At 42.6% G+C, this 18800-nt stretch overlaps 1 protein-coding gene across 1 annotated transcript in view; it reads right to left on the bottom strand.

The window, feature by feature from the left end:
• ngfrb (nerve growth factor receptor b) overlaps positions 1-11832 on the bottom strand; it is a 28393-nt gene extending 16561 nt beyond the window's left edge. Inside the window, exons 1-3 of the mRNA XM_034106691.2 lie at positions 11549-11832; positions 6990-7131; positions 679-1035 (exon numbers count right to left, since the gene is read on the bottom strand). Of these exons, the coding sequence (XP_033962582.1) occupies positions 679-1035; positions 6990-7131; positions 11549-11602 (553 nt within the window). The 5' untranslated portion in view covers positions 11603-11832. The remainder of the gene's footprint in view (positions 1-678; positions 1036-6989; positions 7132-11548) is intronic.
• Positions 11833-18800: the final 6968 nt, after the last annotated feature.

The raw sequence follows: 18800 nt of genomic DNA, 5'->3' as shown, positions 1-18800 counted from the left end.
TGTACAGATCAGTTCGATAAAGTCATAAACAGCGACATTTTACACGATAAATACGGGTTTAAATAGCTGCATTTGCAACGGAAGGCGAGTGGCAGCTACAGTAAACCTTCTCTTACTCTGGCATCTTGTGGCAACTCCTGTTGAGCAGCGGCAGATGCCTCGGCGGCAAGTTGTGGCATCTGTGGCATATGCCGGAAGTAGGCCTACTTGCCACAGATACCACAGAGTAGTGGCATCTGTGGCATATGCCGGAAGTACTTGTCACAGATGCCACGGAGTAATGGCCTCTGTGGCAGATGCCGGAAGTACTTGCCACTGCCTGCAGATGCCACGAAATGAGCCAGGCCCTACTGGCTTTTTGATAACTGTAACTAGTTGATCACTGGTCCCAACGTATGTAATAGCACGGCTAGCTGATCCCCCTTGTTTCCAGTCTTTGTGCTAAGCTAACAGGCTGCTGGCCATACCTTCAGAACTACCAGACTCATGTGTTCGTGGTATCGTTCTTCTCATTGTCTTCTTGTCAAAACAGCAAATAAGCCAGGTTAAAGACACTCAATGTAATATAACCAGGCCCATGTGGATGTCTCTGTTTTTAAATAATCAGGGCATCATTTTTATAAGATTGTAATTTACTGTACATTTCACTATGAGCATATTTAAAGCTAATTGTCTTACCTTGACAAACGGTATCAATCGTAGAAGTGCAGGCCTTTAACAGCATATCGTCATCGCAGGTGGTGCAGGGGATGCAGGGCTCCCGAGAGCTTTCCTGGTCCGAGTATGTGTCGTCTACGCACTCCTCGCACACCGTGTCATGGTCAAACTCGCAGCTGTACAGCATCCCCTGGCCCTCAGGACATTTTGTGCAGTGCTCACACTGTTGAGAGATTGTATTCAAGTAGTAGCTGTAGTTGCAGACACAGGTGGCGTCGTTGGAGTCTGTGCAGGGCGACTTCATGCGGAGCAGACCTGAGCACATTGTGCACGGCTGACATGTCTCTGTGAAACTCAAGCTTTCTGAGAAGGTTTCACCTGAAAGGACAGGGAAGAAAACAGCCATGAAATGTTTTCATCAGCCAGAAGTCTGACCTTTGTTTCATCAGACATCATTTTAAAAGCATGTACAATACTTTATATGCACAATACTTTGACATGGTTGGTGTCACTCCAGTGTCCAGTGTGGAATCTCTTTTTCATTTTCAATTTAGACAGAAGACTGTCTCATTTTAAGTGTGTTGAAAAATGTGATATTCAAATGATTGTGATTGCATAGATGAAAAGCACAATCCCACTGAAATATATCCTTTTGACTTTAAAGTGTTCTTCCTTCTACCTGATTACAGATCTGGAAGTGATTTGTCATGCTTTTATCTCAACATCTTGGTATTAATAATCCTTTATCCACTAATCTCCTTTTTCAAATGTCCACCTGAAATAAAAGCAAACAGACTAAAATAAACATTACATTTCCACGCAGCTAGCTATTCTGGAGCGTATTTTTCTACTAAAATACTTTGTACTGTATAACACTTCACGCCTTTATTTAGGTACTCACACACTTCTTATCCGCTTTTATTGAATCATTTTTCCCTTTATTTCAGTTTTAATAGTTTAGCCTTTTACTTAAGTTAAGTTTCTAATTGGATCATATCTATGCAAAAGTATAGTTGTTATTTCTAAATGAAGGAAATGCTTTCTATGGACAAATTGGGATTGAGCTGTCCAAAGTCACAGTAACACGGGAATTCAGTGTAAGGGTCATCCTCTGTGGTGGATATGTAACTGCATGGGTCACTTATACAATAACTCATATAAAATAAATGCAGCAACCCTGTCTTTTACAGATGATGCTCGTACATAAATCACATGTGTTTCATAAATGCTCTATCTACCTGACAGATATATCTGCAGAGGACGCAATCAATATTTCATGTTTTATGGAATTGTGTTTCGGCTGGATAGGGAACTGGGAAACACACTAAATTATGCAACAGACAGATGTGTGTGTGCGTGTGTATGTGTGTGGGGACTGTGAGAGTATGACCTCAAAACCTCTTCAGTATTTCTAAACTGTTGGCAAGCATCATTTTCATTTATTTGAAAGTGAAATACTTTTTAAATGATCTTAAACTTAATATATTTTACTTTTGAATTATTACTGGCACATAACAATTGTTTACATACCGTCATTAGGTGTGAAAAATTCACGGGTCACCATTTTCTTCAACTTCATAAACCAAACCACACCCTCAAATGTCTGCAAAAATCTATTTCAAAAGCAAGCTTCTGGACAGAGACCTATTTTTGACCTAAACTGGTGCTGCAACTATTATTTACATTGTTTAGAGCGGTTTAATTCATCTACTGATAAATTGAACTGTTTTTGTCGGAAAATGTCCATTACAATTGGCCAAAAGTGTCTTCAAATTGCTTGTGTGCCAACCAACAGTCTAGATTTCTTTTGTAATAAGTTGCAAGGAAACCCATTTTAGCAGCTGGTACTAAATCATTTTTTTAATCTACTTATTTTTTAATTTCAGTTTAAACCAAACCCAACTCAACTAAACTGAGTGTGTTAGGAGATAAAGGGAGTTGTCACATGGCATATCAAGTGTTCAGTGCGTGTCTCCGGCCCACAAACCACGGCGAGCTCTCTGATGAAGCAGAGATGAAATCCAGAGATGAGGACGGATAAACAGAGACCAATGTTTGTCCTTAAAGACATAACTGGGTCATTTGAGATTAATATATCTTAAATTGGTTTGTTCCAACGTGGATCCTTTTACATTTTTGTTTAATTATGTCTTTAAGGACAAACAGCGGTCCAGTCTTACACTGTTACCCCCCCTTACACTGTTACCCTCCCCTCCCCTCTCCACCCCCCCCCCCCCACGATCCCCATTATCTCCTGCATCCTCTCCTCAAACAGACACACATCCTCAGACTACCCTCACCCACGCACCCCACGCATGCTCTCAGAGCCATTATCATAATGCCGTGCATCAATAATGCAAGTCAATACATTAATAACGCTATCCCGGAGCATGGGGGGGTGACTAAGGGGGGGTGGGGGGGCAGTCTTTTTACAGACAGTCTTTTCCTGGCTCAGCATATTTAACCAGAACAGTGCTTTAGTCAATTGAACCCTTTTGTTTTTAACACCCTTAAAGGACTCCTTACTTTATATACACTGGCTACAGCACAGGGTGTGTATGTGTGTGAAAAGTGTATTTTAATACCCTATTTTTAGGATAAATAATTAAACAATTTAATTCAGGCTTGATTGATTTATAATCTCTTGTTTGGCTTTATGATCGCTAAGGGGATCATTTGGTGTGATCCGTACTTGATCGTTAATTCATTAGGATGTGCTGTTTTGATGGTTGTCTTTATTTATATGAGGGTTTTAAAGTTACGACTCATGTCAACACATTTTACTTGAATCTGTCATCACCCATAGAACACAAACATTCAGAAAAAAGAATGTTGGCATCCATTGCTTTTTTTTCTAATTTGAATGGCATTTTGAGAACATCTGCAAAAGAACATTGGTATCCATAAATCCTAACCAGAAACCAGTAAAAAAAAACACCTATTAAAGTTGAGACGAGGGAACAGGAAGTGCTAAATGCTGACACATTTAAGGGTTTTGGAACTCACCATTTTATTGGGAGTGTGTTCATTTATTAATGTGAGGAAGACAAATCATTTACATGCCATTTGCAATCACGTTTTAAAGCTTGATTAGAGCTTCTCTTTGACAGTATATTAAATGTAGTGATAATTGTTCCTATGCTTCAAAATCATATTTAGATGTGAGGGATAACATCCAGATACAATGAAATTAGTGTAAACTGTAATTAAAGTACTACATATATTTGTACAATTCATTGGTATTTTTGTTGAAATCTTTAATAAACTGAATTGGTGATTATGTGGTCTCTAGTAAATGAGTGAAGCTAAAGGACAGGAAGAGAAAGTGGAAAAGACAAATAAGGTCAGTCCGTGTCTGTGTGTTGAGTACATGTGTGGGAGGTTTGCGTGTTTGTGTTTGAACCATTAGCTGTTGGCTGAGAAGTTGTCCGTATTCCAGCTGCCCTGTTTCATATCCACCCATCTCTTCATTCATCCAAACTCCTCCATGCGTTTCAGCAGACCCTCCTTTTGAGCACATCTCGGCCCCTGTTAGCTATCTGTACTAAATGAAGCCTGTACACTGTCTGGACACCGCAGTCTGTCTCTTATACATGCATGATCCTATCAACTGTGGGCAGCAGGCCTGAAACAACACGAGTGGGAGTTGATGTTGAAAGATAATTAGTAAGAAAGATTGTCAGACATCAAATATGAATAGTTTCTACTCACATCAGAGTGAAAATTAAGTTACATAGGACGAAAATGCATCTTTAAGAGCATATATGCAGTTTACGTACTACATATATGATTATACACAAACTGTAACCTACATGCTAAGCTATTCTAAGCACGTCCACTGCATAGCACATGATACCAAACCCTGCTTTGGCTTTCCATTAGCAAAATTGTGATTACTACCTGGTGCTTGAGAGTTGACGTTTTAAGCTAGCTAAGTCAATAGAAGTGCCTTTAAAATGCCCACTGATTGGTCAGAGATAATTGTCAGGATACAACTTGCACAATCACTCACGTTTTTAAAAGCCAAGCTGCCATATGAAAATAGTGATTCAATATTTGTATTCCTCAACCTAGATTTGAAAAAATGGCTGCTTGTAAACCTATGCTGTAACTACGCTGAACATGCAGAGAAATGCAGTCGTTCCTCCGTTTGAATAAGATGAACGGATTCAGCGAGGTCTGCTGAAGATTTGATTTGATATACTTTATTAATCCTCGTGGGGAAATTGTTACTCTGCATTTGACCCATCCTAGTGTGCTGCCATTTTGAACGGCGCCCGGGGAGCAGTGTAGGGAACGGTGCCTTGCTCAGGGACACCTCGGTAGCACTTGGTCTTGCCGGGACTTGAACTGGTGACCAAGTCCCTATCGACTTCGCCACCACCGCCCCACCGAAAGATGCACTTTCACATGTCAGTGCAAAAGCGATCAGCTGATAATGAGGCCTAGACGTGGGCACTACTATCTGCATTGGAAAACCAAATAAAGACCTTGTACCTAAAGTGAAACGAGTGAAGTCCTGCAGTAATAAGGCCAATAAGTGAACTGTCACTAGACAAACAACCGACTAATGTTTCAGTCTTGTTATTGTAATGTTTTTCATACTCGCACTGCAGCTCTATCAGCTTGCATTACTGATGAAATCAATATGTTTGTCCCGTTCTTAAAATATCATTGGGATGTTTCTGGTGGAGAGCTCTATCGGCTTTGCATTTCTCTTTTTCCATGAGCGTGTCTGGCCTCGTGACAGTTTGGAGAGCCTGCCACAGTCTGTGTTTGTTCATGTCTGAGCAGAACAAGCACTGGAGAGAGAGTGATATGTATCACCCGGTGAGCCTTCATGTTGTGCAACACAGAGCTGCAACCACAGAGACACAGCTAATGTCTTTATTAAAATAACTTTAAACCTTGAATTGGTTCTGTAGCAATGTGTACATTTCTGATAAGTAGTCTAGGTATTTGTATATCTTTACAAGGCAACAATATATTATAATGATGTAACTCCTGATCGGACACACACTTCTAAAATCATAAATCATTCCAAATGAAAATATAAATAAATCATTTCTCTATGTCTTTATTATGACTTCTCCCATGACCTTACGTCGTAATATTTCTCTGAGTGAGAGGTTCCTTAGCTCAGGGTTTGCCATCCTTCACTGACCCAGGGTTTTTGACTTCCACTTCCTCGCCTCGACGCAGGATAGTCAGGGAATTCATGAGAGGAAAATCTCTGGGAACAGTTCAGGACCTGGCTGAGGACCAACCCTGGCCTCTGCAGGCTTAACTGACTTTTCATCTCACATGATAACTGTTGATTTGTTTCCCCTGCGCTCAAGCAGAAATATAGCTCTTGAAGAAGATCCTTCTATGTCCATTTGGGCTCTTTGGTCTGCAGTTTACAAACGATGCGTTTTAATCCCAGTGCCAAATCAACTTGTCTGATGCTTTTCCACTGCAACACGTTTACTAGCTGGACCACCTCTTGAATCCTCTCAATATCGGTGTCCTCATAAAGCCTTACGGTCCAGCACAGCTTCTCTCCCTACATGGTAAGGGTCAGGAAGAGGGCAGTAACGCTGGACCACAGATAGGTCCGGCATCTTTTCTTCCTGCTGTCTAGCTCAATAAGTTAAGGATTTACATTTCTGTATCTGGACAATAGTGGATCCAAACTGATTTTAAAGTGTATTATGTTTAGTAATTAAAAAAACTGGGATCTGTTTTTTATCCACACCAGAGGCAATTTCAGGCAGTTGATGAAAACTCGACAATATCTAAGATCAGATGGATTTCAATGAAATGATTTTGATGATCCTCTGACATTCCATCAAGCTCACTTCTTCTCCTTTAACAAATAAAAACTTCTGGATTGATTGCCATAAAAGGAGACAATGGACTTTATGACCTTGGATGATCCCATTTTCATTCAGCGCCATATACAGGTAAAAATGTAATGTCTTCAAGACCAGAGTTTGTAATCAATCTTCTTTAAACCAATGTCATTCTCATTACCCTCAGACATACTTTCTTAAGTGCCTTTTGCAGAGAGTGATCACTCAATTGCAAGTCAGCTGCCTTCATGCGCTCAGTTTTTAGTGCGTTGGTGTCATGTGTAGTGTTATTTGTTTGACTGGAAAAAAAAACAGAAGGCATTTTAATAGCCTCCTTTTTTTCCGGCTTTGCCTGTGTGTCCATCAGTAGGAATTTGGGAAACATTTCTCAACCTGATGTTCATGAAGCTTTGGGGAAGGGACAGAAAGGAATACATGACATGAGTGAGGGACAGAGTGTGTGACTGTGTGTGTGACAGCTGTTTTTGTGTTACTCACTGTCCAGGCAGGGGGTGCAGTTGGTCTGCTTGAGTCCGCAGCGCCTGGTGACGCCCTCCCCGGGCAGACACTGCTTACAGCACTCTCCGGTGGATGTGTACCGTCCCGACAAACAGTCCTCCTTATTAGCTAGAGCCCCAACCTGCCAATCACAACAGAGATCATTGTGAGTGGGACAAGCAAATAAACAATTGCATTCAGCAGCATCCAACAACAATACACAAAAGGACCGAATTGTTATAGTTACAAAAACTGTATTTATTGTCCCGAATTGTAAAATGCAAGCAAAGCAAAGATGTTTTTTTCTCTGTTTCCAGATGCCTGGAACAGATATAAACGTTCTGTATTTCACAAGAAACACAATAGAAAGAAATACTTTGTCTTTAATCATCCGGGGTCTCCTTATAGTTTACTTTGGAACCGCTAAAAGTCCCAGCGCAGTGCAACAGGATGAGGGTGTGAGATGATTAATGGGATGGGAGAGAAGAAAATGCTGATTTCAGCACACAAAAATGTGATTTGTTCTGGCTTCTTTTTCTATTCTCTATGTGCTTATAAAATATAAAACTACATTTTCTTTTTGAGCTTCTAAAAAGATTCAAATGAAACAATTGGAGGAGGAATAACTCTTACAACACGTAGAAACGATGAGACGTCTTTGACATAGGTTGCAATGCTTTACTTTCAAAGGGTCAAGATTTGGTCTCGTCTTATCCACCTTTATACACATGTATAACACTCACATGAACCTTACATCTAATTTTCACTCTAATGCATCTTGTTAACATATTTCAAATTTCCCAACAGTTTTAAAAGTTAAAAAAATCACACACACAGTTAATGATGGGTTGTGTGTTCTCGGCGTTCTTCAAACAATAACCTGTTGAGTGCTTTATCTTTCCTGATGTCAGGTGAAAGATGTTTATGCATGCTGCTACATTTGCACGAGAGTCCACGCTCACATTTCACGTCAGGGCCTGGATGTTTCCAGAAGTCTCTTTTTTGTGCGTCCTTATGCATTTTATCCTACTTTTTTTCTTTCTCCCACTGGGTCCTTTTATTTTCTGCAAACTTTGATAAAGTAGAGTCGAGGCTTGCCCTCTGACACCCGGGCAGCAGAAGCCTGTCTTTAATTCAATCCAGATACCTGAGGAGGGATTGTTTTTATTTATGAGGTTATCTTGACATTGTTTTAGATTTAAGATCTGTAATAGCTGATGTGGGATTTCAAAGTGAGGAAAGTGAGTTTCCTCATGTGAATCATTTTTCTCTTTGATAGATTTAATGGCTGTAAGATTGAGCCGTGCACTAATAATGACCTTTTGAGGTAGGCCTGAGAAATATGGATATATAATCAATACAAATGTCCTGCATACTGTATATATTTGTTGTTTAAATCATTTCTATCAAGACATAGGCTCGGCTTATTTTCTGTAATTTCCCTTAGAAACTGCATTCATATTGCACTAAAGTCCTTAAACTGTGTCAATACTTTATTTGTGAAGTTTATAACTCACAGAGGAGTGTTGGAAAAAGGCGTTACCATGATGATCATGTTTATAATTTAATATAAACCTAAATGTCTTACTGAGTTACCAGAGAACAAGCTATATCTTGCTGTAAAGTGTCATTGAGATAATATATGGCCTATATTTTTGAATGATTTTTTTTGGCAGACCAGTTAGTTTGTTTAAGGGTGTGTGTGTGTGTGTGTGTGTGTGTGTGTGTGTGTGTGTGTGTGTGTGTGTGTGTGTGTGTGTGTGTGTGTGTGTGTGTGTGTGTGTGTGTGTGTGTGTGTGTGTGTGTGTGTGTGTGTGTGTGTGTGTGTGTGTGTGTGTGTGTGTGTGTGTGTGTGTGTGTGTGTGTGTGTGTGTGTGTGTGTGTGTGTGTGTACTGGGGCAAGGCTGAAGGCGGTACGCTCGGCATAAATCATCAGGGCTCAGGTGTGTGTGGAATGTTGCTGACAGAGACGAGCTCTGAAAAACATCAAGTGTCCCCTCGGGCACTTGTGAGTCAGCTGGCAGATAATGTGTGTGTGTGGGTGTGTGTGTCTTTGTGCACACACGTCTCCCTCTTGACCTTGATGATGTCACGGCCCATTCACCTTCAACTCTCCGGTATGCAGTTAACTACAACGTGCGTGTTCGAAACATGTGTATTAATCTTTGTGGGGGCGACTTTTAACATTTCGTGAGACAAGCCTGATATTATCGGAACATTTCCTGAAACAATCCTGATTTTCCAAAAAAAATAAGATAACCTCTGCGGACCAAAACACGTTGTTTTCCCCCCTGCAGTTACTCTACTATTGGTGATTGTATGTTTTGATTTGAATTAAATGAATAATTCTGAATGCATTTCACTAAATAAACACAAAAATGCTTATCAGAAATATATTTTCTTGTCAAGTTTTCACTTGAGATTTTACGGTGACATTGCATTAAATAAAATAATTTGATTTATCTGTATTCCCTCTCACCAGTCCCTTTTGTATCACTCTCTACCACACACACAGCTTATACAGCAAGCACTCAATTAGAGATGGATAACATCTGTCATCACACACGCTTCCCCTGCACTGCCCCCTTGTATATTGTACACACGCATAGGTTTGCGCAAACGCATAAACAGCCTTTCATGCCTTTCCTGCTCCAAAATGACTGACTGACACTTTTGAAACAACTCCAAAAACCCAGAGCTTGGCTTAGTCTTTCTTTGACCTATATTCTAGCTCCGGGTGTGGGTGCAACTCCAAAGCGCCTCAAATGTAGAAAACTCAGATTAAAGTGCATCACTAATGACTGCTAAATTGTGCAGATGAATTACAGGGTAATGTAACTTGAGCAAATAGCTGGTGGAATGAAAGCGAATGATGCACTTAGCAAGTTTGAGCTCGACTTGCGAGTTTCCTGTAATTGATTACGAGAGGGATGTTTGGGATTTCAACTTTTGTTAGCCCAACTCCCTGCAGCTGAAGGAAAGCAAATGCACATCAACAATCATGTACTAAAGCATGCGCAGGAGCATCTGGACACATATCTCCAGAGCAACCCATCTTACTAATGCTGCAGTCAATTCACTTAACCTCTGGACCTCAGCTGTCAGCACTCGTTAGACCATTAGAGTTCCTCTATACCAGCCTTCCTACAAGATGGGCCTTATTTAGATCCAGCCATTGATCCTGATGAACATGGGCAATGACCAGTGGAGGAAAGTAGATTTACTCATGTACTGTACTTTAGTACAATTTTGAGAGACTTTGTACTTCTACTCCACTACTATTCAGAGGTAAAGTGTGTACTTGTACTACATTTATTTAATACCTTTAGTAACATTGCAGATTTGGATTAATGATATGAAATATAATAAACACTTAAATAACAATACAACTACACCTGGAGTAAATTCACAAGCTACCCTGCAGTATACAAAGTCATTCAAACTAGCTGCACCTTTACCAGCTTTGAGAACACAGTAATGCATCCATCATTATAATAACAACAAAACAAATGGTATATATTATTAGAAAATTTACCAACTTTGAGTATATCTTGATGCTAATACTCTCTTACTTTTGCTTGAGTAACATTTGCAATGCAGGGTCTTTACTTGTAACATATTCCCACACTGTGGTACTTCTACTTTAATTTAAGAACAATATCTGAGTACATCTTCCAACTCTGGCAATGACATTACAGCTAATGCCATCCCAAACAATACTGAATCAACATCTGTTATGAAGATGAAGAGCAAACAGACAGAGAGGAAGATGAGAGGGTGAAAGGAGGAGAGAAAGAGTAAGAGTGGGTTGGATGGGCTGTATCAATATTGCATGTGCTGAGCCAGCAGAGGATGCATAGCAGTACAGCCTGTTTTTTAAACAGGACCCTGGCGAGCTATGTCCTGTGACTCCTGTCAGATAGAAAACACATTTGAAAATATATTTCCTTCCTGAGCCTGCTTGGCCTGGGGGAAAGTAGGGAGATGATAAAATCCCCAGATCTTCCTATCCTCTCAAGATTTGTTGATTCCTGCGTTGTCAAGGAAATTACAGTAAATAATCCTCATCAGTTAACACGTGGTTTATTGGCCAGCTCCTGCGCAGGGGCCACTGTGACAGTGTTATTGTCCTGCCGTCTGAAGGACCACATGTAACTGAGAAGGGTGGAACTATAGAGATCCAGCAACTGGAGCTATAGAGTATCAACCTGAATGGCTGCTGCATACATCCGCTCTGCATTACATGAGACGTTCAGGACAGGTGCAACGACAAGGAGTTTATAGTTTCCAGGGATAAAATATCTGCCAAAGACATGTTTACAAGTAAAGATCAAACTAGTGAAATGTAAGCTGTCATAAAGTAGGCTAAATCTCACTTTGGTGCAAGTCTAACTTTACAGAGATTTTACGGGGGATTCCCTGTCAAAACGTGATAAGGCTGAAGACTGGACGGAGGAAAAAGAGAGTTAATCAAATAAACAACTAAGACACGTGTTTAATGTGTTGAGTTGCGCAGGCGTTAAGTTTACGGTCGACATTTAAACACACTTTGTACTCACCACGCCGAGTAACAAAGCTATAAAAACGGACTTCATCCTGTTTCTCCTTGGCATCCTCACAGAAAAGTCAATCGGATAAAACGATGCGGGTCTCAGTCACTTCCACGTGAAATAAACTCGGCTGTCATCGCTTTTTCTCTCGAGTTGACTTCTAGGAAGAAGAAAAAAAGAAACTTCACGCTGCCAAGTGTGTGTCGCTGCGGAGGAATCTGTCAGAGCCGCTCACAGGGTCCAGACTGGGGATATACTCGCTGAGATTGACCCATTGGATGATCGGTGCGCTTCTCTCCAACTGGGCTCATATGACGCTCAGCTCAAAGGCTTCAGGGAAGGAGCCATCTCTCTCCACGCCCACTTCACACACACACACACACACACACACACACACACACACACACACACACACACACACACACACACACACACACACACACACACGCACGCACGCACGCACACACACACACACACACACACACACACACACACACACACACACACACACACACACACACACAGCTCTCTTATTAAAGGCTTGCACTGTGATGTTCTTGCTCAACCGGGAACACCTTGCATCATCATCTGACAAATTAAGTCGTGATTGCTAGTGGTTTACTGCACTTTGCCAACTGCGTTAAAATCCCGCTGCATGCAGATTACATTTATTTCTTTCTCGAACGTTCACTCTGTTGAGCATCCTCTAACACTGATGAGATCCATCAGAGAGTTGTCTTTTTCTGCCTGGAGACTTTGAGATCCTGAAGTGTGAAGTCTGACCTGACCTTGTTTTTCTGTCAATCAGCACAGCCTGAAGACAGCAGCAACATCAACACACTCCCTGTGAATGCACCTTTAACACAGAAACCTGAGACCCAGGTATGCATGCATTGATTTGCAGCAGCATAGCAACTTAAATTAGATTAAGAGCTTGATTTGAATCCCATCCCGTTAATTAAAAACTTTATGATGGTGATTTATTTCTTCGTGTCACTGGCTCTGATCAGAATCACTGCTGCCTTTATGTATAAGAAGAGGTATCTTCTGTCTTCCAACACCTGAGGCCAAGTGTTGGCCTGAAATAAACCTGGGAGCACATCGTGTTCACTCGGGTTTAGGTCATGACTATGCATGCCACCCTGCTCAGCGTGTTAGATGGACAAAGTTGTTTGTGAGCTTTACGGACAGATGGGTTTCATTTGTCATGTTTGTGCACAGCCTGCGAACTGAATGTATAATTCAGCAACACATAATGTTGGATCTATTTATTTAACAGTTCATGCTAAAGGTCACTGAACCAGTTGCTGCTCATACATATTGTTTTCTTGTATGATATAAAGCGCCATTATTGTTTTATGTTTACTTTCAAATAGGCTCCTCTTGTAAACTTTTTAGCAGATGGAGACACTAATGTACAGTTGTTTAAAATATTTTGGCAGATATTGTGAAATTAGATAAGAACATGTACAAAAGTTGACATTAAGTTTTGACATTAAGGCCCAAGCATGATTCTATAATATCTTAGTATGTATACGTTACATTCATATATAATGATGAGTATGACATTTACATAATGTTTATTTATGTAACTAGTTCTTAAAACATGCTAGGAGTTTATTTGTCTGACTTCTAAGATGAAGTAAGGACGTTTCTTCTTTGATTGAATCATCTTGAAGAGACAGTGATTTATAAAGAGCATGTAAGTAGGACATAGAGGAGGAGGGAGGAGGAAGCTGGGTTGCGGTTGCTATGTGTGGATAAATAAATCATGAGAGGGAGAAACAGACGGACAAAAGAAAACCAGAATTATTTTTTTCGGCAAAAAGATATGAATCTATTTTCAGCACTGCCCTTGTAATTCATAAAGGTAACCACTAATGAATGAATCTGAAATCACTAACATTTAACACTATAACTTTTGTTTAGCTTTAACAATCAATCCTTTTACTTTTTGGTTTATAACCGTTAGAGTAGCACATTTTAATCGTTTTGAATGGGTAATTTTGAAGACTAAAAACAAATTTAAAGCCGACATAAAAAGTTGTTTTATAGGACTGGAGAGTGATGGAATAAATAAACTGAGAAAAAGTAGTTTCATGATAAATCCCTTGAATTTGCTTCCAAAGATAAAGAGTCCTCTTAGAGTGAGGATGCTTTTGAATGCTCGGTTTTCTTAACTGTAAATGTCAACATGTTACATATTATTTAAAAAACGAAAAGCATGTAAGGAAGCCATAGGTAATTTAAACAGCAAACAGGATAACTATTGCCTACTTTATCTTTTATAAAGCACGCATTTGCGTATTCATCCACCTTTGTTTACTGGTATGAAAAAGAGATGAGGGCATGCATATACAAAGACAAAGATCTAGCCTCACACACCATGCAGTCACACAGATGTGCACACACATACACACACACACACACACACACACACACACACACACACACACACACACACACACACACACACAGTAGCACACACACACACTCATTGACCATCTGTCACCAGTGAGTGTACAGAGGACGGGTGGTCCAGGAGACGTAAACCGTCCCATCTCATGTTCCGAGAAACTGATTCTGTTCCAGGTGGCTGGTCCTGTGGCAAATAGTGTGTGTGTGTGTGTGTGTGTGTGTGTGTGTGTGTGTGTGTGTGTGTGTGTGTGTGTGTGTGTGTGTGTGTGTGAGTGTGTGTGTGTGTGTGTGTGTGTGTGTGTGTGTGTGTGTGTGTGTGTGTGTGTGTGTGTGTGTGTGTGTGTGTGTGTGTGTGTGTGTGTGTGTGTGTGTGTGTGTGTGTGTGTGTGTGTGTGTGTGTGTGTGTGTGTGTGTGTGTGTGTGTGTGTGTGTGTGTGTGTGTGTGTGTATAGCCTGTCCCAGTCTAGGTAAGCCTTCCATGTTTATGTATGTCCAATGTTTACATGTAATGATATTACCTCCCATGTAAATCCATCTTAAACATGTACAAAATGTAAAACAAATGCTTTTCTTTCCACTAACACTGGCCACCTGTCACTCAAACAACAACAGAGGAGCACAGACAATGTGATCCTCAGCTTGCGAGCTTTCTTTCTCCTAATGCACCGTAATAGATGGAGAGGCATCATATGACGAGGCAAGGAAGCCCTTAAATTACTCTGAGAGCACTCACAGCAATAACTGGCATGAGAGAGATATCATGTTGTGTTCAGAGAGCACTGCAGTGCTGGCGGAGCATTCCTCTTATGTGGTGTATATGGTAAACGACCTCAAGTTCAGCAAACCAGCATCATCATGTGCAATAGAGCTTTGGACTAGTGAGTCAGTGCAGATATTCTTCATTTGGTTGTGCGCCTGCTGTGGAGATAACATAGTGGAGTTAATTTGGTACCAGAGTGAACCTTGAGCAGGCCAGATGGCAACGAAACTCGCCCCTTCCCGTGGGACCCCCTCATCTGCGCTTTATTGATCTGATCTGTCTTCCCCCTTTTTATCTCTTTTTACTATACACCCTCCCTCCTGCCACATCTCTCATAGGAGGAATAACGAAGTTGCTTGATTTGACATTAGAGGTCATTGCACATCATGTGAGAAATATCTCTTTTAAATACCGTGAGCCCTGCTCATTCCTCTGAAAACGTTGCACATTTCTGTATAATGCTACCTCTTTCAAAATCTACACACCCCTCCACTTTAAAATCTGATATACTGTATTTTTTCATATTTTTCACTGTTCTTAGTTATAGTGCTCCACAAAACACCAAAGCAAATTCCTTATTAACCTTATTCGGATTCTGATTCTCCTTACAGATTTAGATCTTTCACTGTTATCTGAGTCATTTAACCTTTTCTTGGATGTATAACTTGATATATGACCCAGCCAATCAAGTATACAGATATACAAATGTAATGAGTAAATAAATGTTAAAAAGTGTTTCTACTAGGTAAAGATGCTTATGAGGTTTTCTCACTTCACTCCAAAACTATAGGTTACTTACGTAACCCCAGTCCTCAGAGTAACATGAAGTGAGATGTCTCACTATGGGATGCGCCTCATCGCAGAGCAAACATAGGCATCAATCGCATTACGCCAATCCTGATTGGCTGGTGATCTTGACGTCAGCGTCAGGGGAAATCACCCCCTATAAGTAGCCTGCGCCACGACGCATGCGTCATTCAAAATAAGCACCTCTTCTCGCTTCACCATAGCATGGAGGGCCGTCTGGTGAGACATCTCACTTCATGTTACTCTGAGACTGGGGTTACGTAAGTAACCTATAGTTCTCATTCATAACACTCCGTTCGATATCTCACTATGGGAAATTGTAGCTCCCGTATTGCCAGACGAGCTTATCTCGAAAATCACCGATCAACCAGAACTTAACAGGTAGAGTCCCGACTCAACAAGGTGCCCAGCACTGCTCGGGCCACGCTTGGAGCGGAGACGTCTAGCCTGTAAAAGCGGACAAAAGTGAGCGGCGAGGACCAGCTCGCCACTGCACAGATGTCTTGGATGGAAACACCCTTGAACAAAGCCCAGGATGTAGCCAGGCCCCTAGTCGAGTGAGGCCGCAGACCCGAAGGGGCTTGCAAATTCTGACTCGTATAGGCCAAAGCAATCGCCTCCACGATCCAGTGGGAGAGCCGTTGCTTAGTAACAGGCTTGCCCTTGTGAGGGTTAGCCCAGGACACGAAGAGTTGGTCATTAAGACGAAGCTCCTTTGATCTGTCCATATATGTGTGCAAAGCCCGGACTGGACACAACAGATCCTGCTGCTGCTCCCCGGAGGAAACCAGCGGCGGAGGAAATGCCTCAATGTCAATTGGGGTACACGAACCAACCACCTTTGGTGTAAAGGCAAGGTTGGGTTTCAACAACACTCTTGTTTGCCCTGGGGCGAACTGAGTGCATGAGGGATGTACAAACAGTGCATGAATATCGCTGACCCGCTTGGCGGATGCCAGGGCCAGTAACAGCACTGTCTTGAGTGACAGATGTTTCATGTCAGCTCCTTCCAGGGGTTCAAATGGGGTCATTCTGAGCCCATTTAAAACCACTGCCAGGTCCCATAAGGGCACCAGCGACCTGGAGACAGGGAGGAGCCTGCGCGCTCCCTTCATAAAACGGCAAACCAAAGGATGTTGGCTAGCCGTCTTACCCTCAAAGCCCACATGGCATGCAGCAATAGCAGCCAGGTACACCTTGATCATGGAGAAAGCTCTGTGTTTTTCGATCAAGTCCTGTAGAAATGATAAAATCACCCCGACAGGACATTGAAAAGAGATGTGTCCTTCTTGAAGGCACCACTCCTCAAACACCCTCCACTTACAGTCGTAAAGAGACCTGGTGGAGGAAGCTCTCGCACTCTGAATAGTGTTTATCTCCTTCTGAGGGAGTCCCACTGTATTCAGATTGTACCACTCACGGGTCAGGCCCATAGTGCCCCGCGCTCTGGGCATGGGTGAAGGATCGCCCCCCCCCCCCGCCTGAGACAATCTGTCCCTGCGTGGTGGGGGCTGCCCGCACAACAGCTGATATATTTCCGCCAGCCCGTACGTTGCGGGTAAGTGTGTGGCGTTGCTCCTTCACTCTGGCCAGAGTTGGGGGTAACAGAGCCAGGGGTGGGAACACGTACTGAGGACCCGGAGGTCAATCGTGTACGAGCGCGTCCCCGCCTAACAGTGCGTTTAAATCGTGCATTAAAGAGAACAGCTGTCATTGAGCATTTTTTCTTAATGCGAACAGATTTAACGCGGCTCCGCCGTAACGGCCCCTACACACGGCGGCGTGCGTTGCCGCTTCAACGCTTCTGCCCATTCACTTTGAATGGGGTGACGTCACGATTCGCCGAACTGCATTGTGGGAGCAAAGCGTAGCTTCTCTCGAGGTGCTCGCTGCAAAAGTAGAGCAATGTTCTACTTTTGCCGCCTCCACGGAGGCGTCAGCCAATCAAATCCCTCGTATGTAAATCTGACAGTACAAGCAGTAGCCAATCAAACCGGGTGTATGTTGGGAGAGCCAGACCGCAGTTATTTCCCATATGTCAACAAAAGGAGGAGAAAATTATCGTGGCGGTAGGGAACATACAGGGATACAAACCGGAGGAGCCAGGCATGGGGGGAGGTGGCAAAGACAGTGGGGGAAACTGGTAGGTTTTCGCTTGTTTGGGGAGTTTATATCCAGTGTACTTCGTTTGAATGGACAGCTAGCAAGCATAGACAGTATAGTTAGCCAGCATGGATGTAGCATGAATGCTTTGCTTTGTATGTCTGCGGCGGGACATTCATGTGGTTGGTTGTTGGTCGGGCTGCTCGCGTTGACTCCCCAAGCTCAAGACACGCCCACCGCCAAGCGGCAACGCACGCCGCCGTGTGTAGGGGCCGTAACGCACCCACAGCGGACTCACGATCCTTGGATGAGGAGTCCAGTCTGCATAGAGTGGTGCACCTCTGGACAGTAGTTCTGTCCCGAGGTACATCACTCCCGGTACTTGTGTCGCTCTCAGAGAGAGGAGACGTCTGCCACTCCAAAGGATCAGTTTGTGTGCCAGTGTGTTTACTGGAGACAACGCAACCTCCCTTGGCGGTTCATACACAATATCGTGTTGTCTGTCCTCACGAGGACATGGTGTCCTCTGAGAGAAGGCAGGAAGCATTTTAGGGTGGGGAACACCACTAAAAGCTCCGGGTGATTTACGTGCGCCCGCTGGAGGTCTCTGCTCTAGAGACCTCTCACCGGACGACCTTCGTAAATACCCTATCAACCTGTCTGACATGCGTCCGTGGTGACCACCTTCCGTGAAAGGATAGCACACGTAGGCGCATCCCGCACTAGAAAAGTCGGGTGTAGTGCCACTATGCATTACATAATAACCAATACTCTCTGTACGCCGTGGTGCGCGGGGTTTAGTTTGATTATGAGCCCCATGTTGAGCGGGTGCTTTACGAGGACATTTGTCTGCGTAATCTGACTCCGCTCGGTGGGCATTATAGATAAAACCCTTCTTTCTAGGAGAGAGAGAACCTCTCTCTCCAGAATATGGGTTGACTCTCTCTGGGCTTGTGAAAACAGATAAAGTGTAACTGTTTTGAGAAGCCCAGGCAGATGTTGTGAGTATCTCTTGCTGTATGCTCCTTAGAGCCAGCTGAGATGTCACGTTTACGGCTCCAGCCGGCACTGAGCATGCGCGTGACGGTGGAGCTCTCCAATATGGTCTAGCTGCGGCTGCGGCCAGTACACGATGGTACACGACACGCCCACCTGACACGACACTACGGTGGC

The sequence above is a fragment of the Pseudochaenichthys georgianus genome, chromosome 19 (assembly GCF_902827115.2).
Source record: "Pseudochaenichthys georgianus chromosome 19, fPseGeo1.2, whole genome shotgun sequence".
In the NCBI taxonomy this organism is placed as follows: Eukaryota; Metazoa; Chordata; class Actinopteri; order Perciformes; family Channichthyidae; genus Pseudochaenichthys; species Pseudochaenichthys georgianus.
The sequence above is the reverse complement of the archived record's forward strand: the minus strand, read 5'-3'. Positions and strand labels throughout refer to the sequence as shown.